The sequence below is a fragment of the Pithys albifrons genome, chromosome 5 (genome assembly GCF_047495875.1).
Source record: "Pithys albifrons albifrons isolate INPA30051 chromosome 5, PitAlb_v1, whole genome shotgun sequence".
In the NCBI taxonomy this organism is placed as follows: domain Eukaryota; kingdom Metazoa; phylum Chordata; class Aves; order Passeriformes; family Thamnophilidae; genus Pithys; species Pithys albifrons.
Window position 1 is genome coordinate 8,590,166 of NC_092462.1, and position 13,121 is coordinate 8,603,286.

Sequence of the window (13,121 nt, forward strand, 5' to 3'; positions counted from 1 at the left end):
CTTTTTTAACTGTTCATTGAAGAAAATGCTGAACCCTCTGGCCACGGACATTCCTAATTTCTTCTTGCATAGAGATGGCAAATGACTTATCCAGACACAATATGAAGAAATACCAAGAAAATCTTGGCCAGGTGATAACAGGGGCATAATTCTCTCAAGTCAGTAGAAGGAAAAGTCACTCTAAAGCATCTCCCTTTAGCTTGCATCAATTAATACATGTCTTAAAATGCTAAGGGCAGCAAAACATGCAAAAATTTGCACCAAGAGAACCTTAGGGAGGTCTGATAAACTATGTGGCACACACACAAAGGCCAGTACTTAGAACTACATACCACATTTCCAAGTTCATGGTACTCATAAAGTAAAGGTAAAACCAGCCTTCAGCAATCCCAGAGCAAAGCTTCAAAGCACTTCACAAACAGTAATATGTATTACACTCTGTGCTTATCTGAATGTTTTCTGCACTGAGCAGTATTGGCCAACTTGCACAGTTTCAGTAGTTCATCTCTGACCTTACCTCAGAATTGGGAAAAGCACTGAGTCTCTTGAACCTAGAATCACTAAACAATAGCTTTGGAGAGACCTCTGGAGGTTTCAAGTCCAAACTCCTGCTCACAGCAGGATTAATATCAAAGCTGGAGCTGGTTTTGCCCAGTGAAGGCCTGGACATCTTCTAAGACAAACTCTGAGGTCTCTGGGCACCTGCTCTGCTATTTCACCATCTCTTTATGAAATGCCTTTCCCCGGCTGCCCAGGAGGCAGTTTGTTGTCCCAGACTTGCAATCACAAACTGTCATTTTTCCACTGAACACTTCCCAGAAGATGCTGATTTCATCTTTTCTACAAACAACTCACCTCAAAGCTGAAGGCTGCAATTAAATCCCCACTGCACCCAGCAACATCTCCCCCTGGCTTCATGAGCCCAAATCCCTGACTGTCCCAGTCAGCTCCCAACAACCTTGGCCAATCTCCACAGGCTCTGTGCAGTTTCCCAACTTCCCTTTGCTGGAGAGCCCAAAACTTGAATCCCAAATGCAGCCTCGATTACCATCCTGAGTGGCGACACAAGAAACTGGGAACAAATATGTGCTGTGATTCCCATCAAGTATGAAATATGAACAAAATGACAAAAATCCCTCCTGTTCCAGAAACGTGTCCATTACTATTTCAGAGTAAACACATCTCCAAGGAAATTTCTTGCCCTGATTAGCTACTTCAAAAGCCCCAGTCCCCTTCTCACAGCTCCTGGAAATGTATTTTTTGGCTATTTAGAAGCAACTGCCTTCTGCTACCTGTGGTGGCTCTGCAATGAGTACATTGTTAAACATGTGGAAGATCAGACCTCTATCTTACATATATACCTGGTGTGGGATGTTTTAATTTTGCACTCCACGATGATATTGCATTCCCTCTTTCCAACCAGATCCCAATCTCAACCTCAATATAACTCTACAGGCATCTACCTTCAAGGCTTGCAGCAAAAAACTCACAATTGATCTCAACTTCAGGAAGTTGCTTCTAGCTATAGTACCATAAATGCTGGCAGTGCACACTCTCTTTTATTTGCAAGCAGGATTGATTTCTCTGTCCAATAAATTTTGACTCCCTGACTTTCTTCAGATGAAGGAAAGCTGCTTTTGTATTTGAACTTTTAGTCTGCATTTCCCCAGGAGAACTACATTCTTCACAGTTCACATTTTTATTTAGCTTTAGCTGCAGATACCTTTTTTTTTTCCTGTGATAATTCTCTAATGTCCGAGTTATAATGGAGACACTTTCAACAAGGAAAATGGCTGACACCACATTTTCAGCCACATGCAGTGAATCATCAGCTCCCTCTCTTAAAACCAAACCAAACCAAAGAATCCTCCTTTGATATTGCTCGCTGCTTTGGGACCAATCTCAGACTCATTAATTATTTAGGAATTCCTAAATCAGAGCCAGACTATTAAGATGGACAGCAACAAAGCAACTTCTCCAAGAAAAATATTTCAGAACACTTCAGGATATTGACTGGTAAGTTATTTTTTGTTAATTTTTCTCCTGTGGTTTTTTTTTGTTTGCTTGCTCGTTTGTCTTCAAGAGCAACCACATCCTATTGATTATGTCTCATTTTTACTTCTAGAAAAAAACCTCGGCCTTCTGGAATAAGCAAATGATGTGATCCCCATTTGACTGCCTGTGTATTCACTTAGATTTTGACTTTACTGTCTTGTAATAAACACCAGGAGAATGGAACAGAAATTAAATTATAGTCATCAAAAACAAAGTACTAAACACACACAAACTTAAAAAACGAAGGAAAAACACATACTCAGGCGGAATGGCTGATCCTTCTTTTTGTCTGAATGCAACATAAAAGAAGTTATGTTTCATTACTGAAAAACATTTCGGCTTCTTTCATGGTTGCAAAGAAGGGTAATTAAGACTGTCAAGAAAACACATTGAACAGCTGTATATTGTTAACAAAAGCACCATTATACGACTGCTCTGAAAACCCCAGTAATTTAAACATTCACATTTCCTAGAAGTTAAGATATTTTTCCAAGCTCCAGTAGACACCAAAAAAATGTTCTTTAATATAAATCTTGGTCATGTATCAGTCGTACTTTGAGTCAGTAGGATGGTCCTAATTTGAAAACACATAAGGAGAAGTGGATGGCAGTATCAAAGCTTTGGCAATTAAAAAGGGAGTCACTGGAAAAAAAATAAAAATTTAGCTACTTTTTAAGCCAGTACTAGCTGAAGTTTTCTTAGACTGCAGGTATGCCTGAAAACCCAATAAAACAGAGTAAACCTTCCAGCCTGTACTGAAAAGGGCCATTAAGGAATACTTACTCATCAAAGATCAGGTCTGGAGCAAAATAAAGGAACTGGCTGTTTGTGTGTTTGTAGGATCTCCAGCTCAAGGCAAACGATGACAGACACATCCATGAATACTGAATTAAAGTAATTTGGTCCTCAAGAGGCAAGTTTCTAAATCCTAGAGATCAAAACAGAAAATACCTATGAACTACAAGGGTTGGTCAAACCATCACCAAATACACTGCTCATTACTTTTCCAGTGTTCACAAACAGAAGCAACACTCCCACAAAGCACAATTCTGAAAAAACAAATTTTTCATTCCAGTGACAAAACTCTATGAGGCTATTATTCAAAATGAAAGCTTTTAAAATATCAATCACTGACATGTGAAACAAATATTACATAAATCAAAATAACCCTCAATCTTCTCTCAGATGTTCATCTCACACCTCCCACTGAGGTTTCTTCAACACAGTCCATAGATTGAAGACACAATTTGTCAAGCAAATAGTTCTTTAATGTAAAAGAAACAGTCAAGTGACTCGTGGTCCTACCTGGAAGTATCTTTGCCCACTTCACCACCTGAATCATCTGCTTGCCAGCCAGGCGGTTCAAGGTGGACAGCAGGTACTCCGCTGTGTCTGGCTTTGAGCTGTCATATCCTGCGTACACGATCTCTGGTTCGATGCTTTCAAGGATTTTCACAGGAGAGGGAGTAAGTGCTGGTGAGATAGCAGACATGTGGGGGACAAGTGCAGTGTTTACAGAGGGCTCGGTCACAGGTGCAATGTATGTCGTCCCTTCCTCAGGGCTCTGGGGGGGCGGCTGCTGCCGCTGCTGTGGCTGCTCCTCGTGCATCCCTTTCAATTTCCCCAACTTTTTGGACTTCCGGGCTGTGAAGATGAGTGGCACAAGAGCAAAATCAGTACAGGAAGCCAGCAAACCCCTTGGCTTTATAGAAAATGGAAGCAGAAGTATAATCTCAAAGTTCTTAAGTGAAGCAGGTGTAGGACTTTAAGAAATACGTCACTGCCTGTGGCAATGTCACACTGGAAAGAGAACCAAAAAACACCTATACGCGCATTTTCATTGCTTTACTGGATGTTTTTATACATGACAATGTCCGGTATCTGTCTCCATACAGACATGCATATAACATCCTATTTACTGTGGCCAGTGCCAACTAAAAATTTCAAAACTGTCTTTGTTTTGTAGCTTAAATGAATCACTTCATCATCTATCAGATTGCAATTCATGTTCTCCATTGCATTTGGTCATCAAAAGAAATTGGCCCCAAATTAGCAGACTGAGCCCTCCTAAGCTTTTGCTTCAACTTGCTATGTAGTCAATCCATTTGGAACAGCCTAAGCTAGTCAACTATTTGCTTTTGCCTCTTTGATGCTCCCATAAGAGCTTTGTCCCCTTCTCTCCTGAGTAATCCTGAAATAATGCTAAAATTATTTACCCACTTAAAGCAACAAGACTGAGCCTCGTGTGACACCTTTCTCACTGCTATCAACATTTCTCTAATGATTTGCCTTCCTGTTTAATTTCCTTCTTTTTTTTTGTTTCCTTTAACGCTACCCTTCCTACTTTTCTTTACTAAGAATTCTTAGAAGACAGCAAAACTACAGTGCTTCTACTTGTTGAAGAGAAGCCAGACATTCTCTGTGGGTTGCATTCCCAACTTTCCCATGTGAGTCAGAGATATGTAAGCCAGCAGCAAGCTCTGCTTCTGCCCCAGCAAACTGATTTTGTAGCATGAGGAAGGAACGGGAATTAAAAGTCAAGACAATTCTGTTTAAAAAACACACACACGAAGAACAAAACCAAAAACCCGTGACCACTCTTTTTGCAATAAGAAAACATAAAAACCTGTTTAAAATAAATAATTAACTAAATTTAAATGTTTGCAGCTCTTTCAGAGTAACTTCTCTCAAATATAGTCTTCCTTATCTACCTGTTTACACCTAAAATCCTTGTCTGGACTTTTACCTTGCTGTCTCTTGTTACAGCATTCCTTTTACTGGCATCAGTAAATACAAGCCTATCTCACTCCTACTTGAAATACTATTGCAAATACCCTTCCCAGGCTATCTCCTTTCCCAAGTCTACCTCCTCAAGTTTTTTCCCCCCATCATCAATTACCCTACCCCATCTTTCTTTAAATATAGCACCTTTTTTGCAGTTTCAGGATCCTTTCTGGCCAACCTTCACCTTATCCCTGCTCTCTTCTCCATTAACAAAACACTCACTTCCACTCCGACTCCACACGCCTCCTGGCAAGTTCATGTTTGTTCCTGCTACTCTTATTACGGTGCAAGAAAATTCTCCAATATGGCCAACAGAACTACCTCACTGCTCTTCTACAAACTGGAATTTTAAGAAAACCCTCCCCAACAGCAGAGCTGCTGCTGCCCTCAGACCATTGTTGGTGACAGCAGCCACTTGTGTTTTAGTGCTTCCTTGACACTGGGGCTGCCTGCCCAGCGCCAGAGGCTGGGAAGGAGCAAGGCAGGATACAGACGCCCAGAGTCCAGGACAATGCACACCCAAATGCAACAATAGCCTGTTGTTTTCAACACTTCCTTGCCGGGACAGTACCTTGAACTCTGAGGAGCTGGTTCATCTCAAGATACAATTGGAAAATTTATTTATTAGGATAAACCTGGGACGTTCCTGCAGAAAACAGTGATGTTACTACTCCTACAGAAGATCTTGAAGGTGCCCAGTCAAAGAGATGTTCCTTGACTACCACCTTCAAAACCTGAATACAATTCATTACAGCTATAGCACATACTGCACTGAGAGGTGAGTCCAAAATCCGAACATCAGAGTTTGGTGTCATTTCCATTACACCAAAAGGGATCTCAATGGCTGATCTCCACAACAAAACCCCTCAGGTGATCTACAGAGAACTTCAGAGATATTTGTGTAACTTTCACAACCTTTCCTTTAGAGAGCTGAAGGAAATTAATACCATTAATTGCTGTATGTCTGCTTTCAGCAGTTTATTTTCTTCATGCCTGCAGACATTCAGACCAAGGGAGGCAGGTTGAATTTTTTAATAAAAGGATTGACTTTGTAAATAAAGATGTGCTGGTCCTAATAAAATTTAGTTTAAAATTCTTTTGTTCAGCTAGCCACATATACTTAAAAAGTTCCTAATTATTGGAAGCATTAGCACAGGGTACAGAGGAATAGCTGTCATTTGAGATCATAAGGAAGAGGCGAGACATGTATCTGTCAGGAAAAGTTTCACTGCAGCTTATTCTGACTCAAGAGACAGGACAGATGAGAAGATCCTTCTAAAAGGCCCTTCAAATCCTATTTCTTACTTCTCTATTACAAAACTCTTAAAAAAGCTCATTCAAACAATGGAGCAGAACTGAAGGATTTTTTTTTATCCTCTGGTGCATCAAGGTACACAAATGTGGCATCCATTCTTCAAGATGTAATTTCTGATACTAGTACCCAAAAAGCCATTTTATAAAGCAGCACCTGATCAAACATTTTGTTAAACAAGTCTTTTCCTCACTTTGCAAAATAAAACAGAGAGTGTTACAGGCAAAGCAGAGACAACCCTAAGAAATTTAATGCTGAAAAGTAAGTGAAAATACTGTTGTTCCTCACTTGGTGCAGTTGTACCTACATGACAAAGTCCTGGTGAAATCATTTATCTTAAAAAGGCAAAGCTAAACTTAGAGATTTTTCAACAAAATAAATCTGAAAAGTAAAGCAAGGATGGTCAAGTTCAGCAGAATATCTGATGATGTATTAACAGAGCTATTAGCCATTGAAAACAGGGTTTAAAAATAAGCCTGAAGGATTGGATAGAGATTAATGTTTGCTGTTATTATTCATTAAGTTTATCAGGCACTGTTTTTTCTATTATCAAAACAGGACTAAAAAAATAAAGAACTTTACGTATCTTTCATGTTTGCAGCGGCAAAAAAAATGCATCTGAACCATAACTACACCATAATAAAAAAATGCATGGGTTTTCCAGCTCTAGCAAGTAGCAACACAGATAACTTAAGACAGTTTTGTATATTCTATTCTCCAAGAGTTTTTCATTAAAAGAAAAAAAAAATAACATTCTTCAACATATAAAACTGGCATTAAAACGTGTTTTAGTTTCATTTTCTTTCGTTATAATGCCTTTAAAATGAAACTGAGAAAAACATTCCTGCTTGACAGTCATGTTTACAGTGAAGAAAACTGTATTTTTCATTTGGCTTCATGCCAGTGCTGTAGCTCAACTGGTTTGGTAACTCCCACAGAAACCAACAACTACAGATAAAATACAAACTCTGAGCAGTACATACTCCAAAGACACTCTTTGGAAGCTGTTTCTCACATTTGCTCTGTAACTACAATACCAACTACAAAACCGACTGAGCCACCTCTGAATGAGTGGGTACAAGCCATGCTGAACAGGATTGCTCCCTAGAAATGCTCAGGAAGTCCCTGGCTCTCTACCCAGGCAAGGAGGGTGGAGCATGCATGGGGCATTTCATGTGACAAAGCTGAAGCCTCAAGCCTGTTTGGGGTTAGGACAAGAGTTTCACCCAAAATAGCTGCACAGCAGTCACTGCATATTATCTCTACCCGCAGGACTTCTTGCCCCTCCTGTTTTACAGCAGCCAGGATACCATATTACAATCCTTGTGTTTTTAAATCACCTGAGATAGAGTAGTAATTGGGGAAAAAACAACAGTGAAAGACACTGCATATATACCCGAGGTTAACACTTCATATATTTGACATGACTTTTGTTGAAGAAGTATTTTAGAAGGTCCTGTACATTCCAATTAAAAAGAAAAAGTGAAGCATTTGAAAAGTCACGGAGTTGGATCTTATAAAGACACTTCCAACAGACCTCCTCTGCAGCTCTAACAATAAATTACAGTATAATACAAGAAGAAATAAGCCACAAGTCAGTTGGACAACTGGTCCCTTAAATAATGACCATTCACATGTAAGACTCCTGTGACAAAGCTGGCACAGGGAGGCCTGTGATCCCAGGATTGGGAGTTTTTGTGCCATCTGTAAAACATTAAATAGGCTTATGGTCATCTGCAGCAGGGAATGCTGCTCTAAGTCAAACAACAGGACATGTATCTAGATGTGAACCTTTTGTAAACTGGTCTTGGAGGACAAATTAACATGAGCTTCAGCTACAAATCTGTGGCATTCCTGATTTTTATAGTTAAAGTTTGAGGATTCAGGATAGTTACAAGATATGAAAACTACTATATGCTCTTTTTAAAAATATAGTAAACTTACACATCCTATACAAGTTAGGTCTAGAGAGAGTGAAGATATGTAGATTAGATATATAATATACTCCCTTTGTACCCATAGAATATACACACAAATTAAGTTATGGACTTCACACACCTGATAACTATTTTTCATAGGACTAAAATTAGTAATTTTCATCTGCATTACTGTTTAAAAAAATGGTATCCAGAGAGGCCAAAAAACAAAATGCTACCAAGAGCAGATAAAACCCCATAAACATTATTATTTAATTCAGTACTTTTATAAGAGAGTAGTATCTTCTTTGTAGAATGGCACCAGTGTTCAAATTTAGCAAATAAAAAGTGTAAAATGCTCTTCATATTCATGCTGGCTTCCAGTACTCTAAACAAAATCTGAAATTTAGAAAATTAGCCATACTTCTATGTAGAGGAAATTACAAGACTTGTGATGATAATGCCCTGGAATCTGAATTTTATTTTTTTAATGATATTCAGAGCTTGCCTTGATGTCTGTCAAAAAACACTGATTGTCTGTATAGCTCAAGACACAATATAGATGACTAAGATCTTGATTTATCACATATGTAAAGCTCTGCCAGAGCCACAAACAAACCGATCTTGACCCAACAGATCTTTATTCTGTTTATGTTGCAGGACATATTTGTATCCACAAGGGACATCAAAAGCACATTAAAGAACATATGCTACCTTTAGTGTAAAGCAGAGAACAATAGTGGAAGGGGAAACAAAAATGGAGATAACACAGAACATGGAAAGCAATGGAGGTTTAAAAAAGGAAGAAAAGGAGCAGAGAAAGTGACAATTGGAGTAAATACACAAAATAGAATCATAGAATTGATTGGGTTGGAAAAGACCTCTGAGATCATCAAGTCCAACCCTTGGTCCAACTCCAGTCCATTTACCAGATCATGGCACTCAGTGCCACATCCAATCTCAGTTTAAAAACCTCCAGGGATGGTGAATCCACCACCTCTCTGGGCAGGCCATTCCAATGACTGATTACTCTCTCTGTAAAGAATTTTTTTCTGCTATCCAACTTAAATTTCCCCAACATTGCTTAAGCCCATGCCCCCTTGTCCTATTGCTGACTGCCTGGGAGAAGAGACCAACTCCCACCTGGCTAGAACTTCCCTTCCTTTCAAATAGGGTATAATTTGGCCTTATTTCAAAGTATGTACTTTACTACTGGTGGTCTCGGCAGCCTCAGAGTGGGTTTGTTTGCAGCAAACAAACCCACATTGCCCACCCACAAATGTGCTGGCTCTGCCATGCCATGTCAGTGCACACCTGCATTCCAAACACTTGAGCTCCTCCATTCAGGTCCCAGCTTCAGTGCCTGAGCTCTGCAGCTGAGCTACAACCACCACCTCCTCCCCAACCTCAACAGGTGCCAGCTTTCTCCCTTACACCCCATGCCAAATGCTGGAGGGCTTTCCTGCACACCTTCCACTGCCACCTGCCTCTCTTCTCCAAAAGCAACCCAGAGCACCTTGCTGCACCACAGCTACCAAAGCTGCAAGCTGCCAACTCTTCTCCTCCCCCCGAGACAGCCCTTGGGTAGACTCTTCTCTGAGCCCTCACTAAGCATTTCTACCTTTGTATATATAAATGCTCCATCAAAATGCCACTTTTCCCTCCTCTGAATCCTTTCATCATGTTTGCCTGCTGACTTTGCCTCACTTACTTCAATGAGCTGACATCTGTTCTCATTAGCTATTTTACTGCTACCACAAATAGTGTTTCCCTTCCCCCCAAATCTGTTGTATCTTGACATATATGAAAATTTTGAGCTATCTTGGTACAGACATTTTTTCACTTAGTTGTCTAGCACAATGGGAATGAGATTTTGCTGTGAAATTTCTAGACAATAACACAGATTTTATAGAGATATATATGCACACACACATATGCGTAGAAACACATGGAATAAAGTGCAAAGCAGCAATGGAAACGGGATCTTACAGTATCACCCCATTTGCCCTACGAAGTACACTCAGGCATACACCCTTTTTTCTTCAGAAAACAGAAGGAACAACCAAGACAGAATCCTAAAATCTCTATAAAACTGATTACCCACTTTGTGAAGCAAACCACTGACTTTCAGGTAGAGCTGATGCAGATGAAAAACCTCTAACCATGACCCTGAGTGTTTAGGATCATGGCATATCCTCAGTTGGAAGGGACCCACAAGGATCCCTAAGTCTAACTCCCACTGTGCCATGTAAAAGGAAGGATCAGGTACAAATCTGGGAGACGCACAGACAAGCAGATGAGTCGCTGCTTTAACTGGATAAACCAAGAGAAGGAAGTAAATGAAAAGCAACTACTGAAGCAGGGGCTGAGTTGTACAGGAACTTAAAAGGAGAGCACAAGATCGCTTTATCACGTTAGACATACTACCAAGAGGACTTTACTCTTTTTCAAAGAGGAGGCCTTTCAAGGGTGATTTCTGCAATAGCATTTGAGATACACTGACGAGACCAAGAAGTCTGTCAAATATGCAAAGAAGGACTGCAGCTGGTGAGGAAGAAAACAAAGGTCCCATCTTCACAGAGCAAAATAAATTTTAAAATCTGTTTCTGACAACTGTGACCCAGAAGAGATAGAAAGTGATAGAAAATGCTATCACTTGCTGTTGAGCCTGAGGAATCAGCAGTCTAATTAACAAAGCAATGAAAATTATCTAATTTCTTATCCTTTGCCAGCAGAAGAAAGCTTTTACTGGAGAATAAGCTCGAATTCAATGATTGAATTCAGCAGAATGAAATGGCAGGCATAATTGAAACAATGATATGGTTTGGCATTGCCAGTATCATTCACAACTGCTTACTAATTAATAAGTAACACTTTAATCTGTCAGGATTAGACAAATTAAAGACAAGAAATAAACATACATGAAGTCTGATCTATGGGAATGTCACATTTTATTTGCCTTTGGATTGACCTTGCAAAGATCCAGGCTGATCCATAAAATGCAATTCGTGTTCTTGGGTTACATTTGATGTACCAAAAAAGCAGGCATGGCATGGATGGAAAAAAAAGAGCTTATAATGTACATTTTAATCCACATAATTGTACACTATTTTCATTTGGTTCGCTTAAATGTACTTTGGTTCTCTACTCTAGTTGAATTTAAAGTACTAATAAAACTGACTATAACTAGGTAAATATTTCCTGCCTATTACTTTGCTTACTTATAGGACAATTTCAGAAGTGTTTGCATTTTGTTTTGTTTGGAACAGAGTCTAATATATGATGCAGTGCAATGCTGCTCCAGCATAGGACTGCAAAGCACAGAAACAATATATCTGAAGCAGTTTATCCTATTGCCTTGAGCAGGATCAACTGAACTTTGCCCAACGCAATATGTTATTAATCTCCAATAACAGGAATTCCACAATACCTCCCACCTTCCTCCAACATCTAACCACTCCATTTTCTCCCAACATTTCCCAACACTGCATCATTTTTTCCTGCAGTAAAGTCCATTTCTTTTCATCATTCCCCCAGTGGCCATAAAGGACAGCTTACCATTCCTGACCCCTTTTATACCACTTTTTGAACTGAAAGACTGGTATCATGGCCTTCTTAATATGTTTCTGTCTTCTACACTAAAATAAAATTAGTTTCTTTGACCCTTCCTTACAGATCTATGCTTTTGGTGTTTTTGTTATGCTTTTTTATTATGCTTGTTCTCCCTTGGGTAGTCTCTAACCTGTGCACACTTTTCTTCAGGAACATGGTAAGAAATTTCAGGAAGGAAGACGCAGTTTAGATGTTAAGGGAACCATTTCTAAATGCAAAGCTCTTATGTGAAAAAGTGGAATAGGTTACCAAGGGACTCAGCAGATAATTCCACACTGGACAACTTTGAGAAGACCTAAGAGGAGTGTCCTTCACTTCAGGAAGGACACAGGTCCTGCTAATCCCACCAGCCAGCAGGGGAATGTAGGTGACTATTTTGCCAGGTTTCCCCACTCCCGTCACCCTGTCCAGAAGTGCTGAAACCAGACACCATCATCAGGCCCACACTTGCCAGCTCTGACAAGGAACAGAATAATTCCTTGGTATAAACCGAGACTTGCCTACTTTTGCAACAATTTTACATTGCAGACTCTAAATTTACCTCAGAAACATCACACAACTGAGCTCCTTTCTTCACTGCAGTCCCTCAACAGCTGCTCTCAGGTATCTCATTTCTTCATACCTCAACTTGCATTTCTCAACATCACTCTACACTGTACCATCATGTTGGTTTCAGACTCCAGAACTGAAGATGCTTTTGAGTTCTGACTTGGGCCTCAAAAGAGAATCTCAAAAGCTGTAGATTTACATGTTTACTCTCTACTTTGTGACACATGTAGTTCTTAAAATTACTAGTAGGCCCAGAAAGAGCCCCCAGTAGGACCCTATCTGAGAGGTCCTTTCAGTATAACAACAAACCACTCACACCCACTTCAGCAAAATGCTATTTTGAGTCATTGCATGTCCATTTAATGAGAACTCTTACAAGGTTTTAACCAGAAACTCTGCATTTGCTTCTGATGACACTTAGGGCTCGAGATACTGAGTGGTGAAATACAAACACCTGCAGGGAGGTGGCACCTCACTCCAGTGCTTGCACACCCACCTCACAGAACAGATGCTGTTCCTCTGCAGGGTGCTGCCTCGTGCACACAGGATTCAGGGCTGTGCATCCACAGCCCCAGAGATCTGCAGGGATGGTCTCTGCAGTATGAAGAAGCAGTCTTGCAAGGACACCACAGAAGCCATTGCAGTTGTCTCAGAAAAATTAAGGTGAAAGCCCAGACAAAATAGTGTATTTTGAGGTCTGACGTGATGATGACACTTAGGTTACTTACCTGTCTAACACGTGGGATAATGATGTCCACAGCAATTAAGAGGGAAAGGCACTGGGGAGCGTTTGGGTAGAAGATAGAGGGAATTAATCCCTTTCTCAGCTGTGTTGAGGTTCAGGCTAAGCATTTGTGAAGAGATAGAGGGCAAAAGTGACAAAAGAAAGCTGA

At 40.0% G+C, this 13,121-nt stretch overlaps 1 protein-coding gene across 5 annotated transcripts in view; it reads right to left on the reverse strand.

Annotated features, from left to right (window-relative positions):
* NR3C2 (nuclear receptor subfamily 3 group C member 2) overlaps positions 1-13,121 on the reverse strand; it is a 206,784-nt gene that overhangs the window by 31,634 nt on the left and 162,029 nt on the right. For all 5 annotated transcript variants that reach the window (XM_071555642.1, XM_071555640.1, XM_071555639.1 and 2 more), the window contains exons 5-6: positions 3,361-3,699; positions 2,839-2,983 (exon numbers count right to left, since the gene is read on the reverse strand). In XM_071555642.1, coding sequence (XP_071411743.1) covers positions 2,839-2,983; positions 3,361-3,699 — 484 coding nt within the window. The remainder of the gene's footprint in view (positions 1-2,838; positions 2,984-3,360; positions 3,700-13,121) is intronic.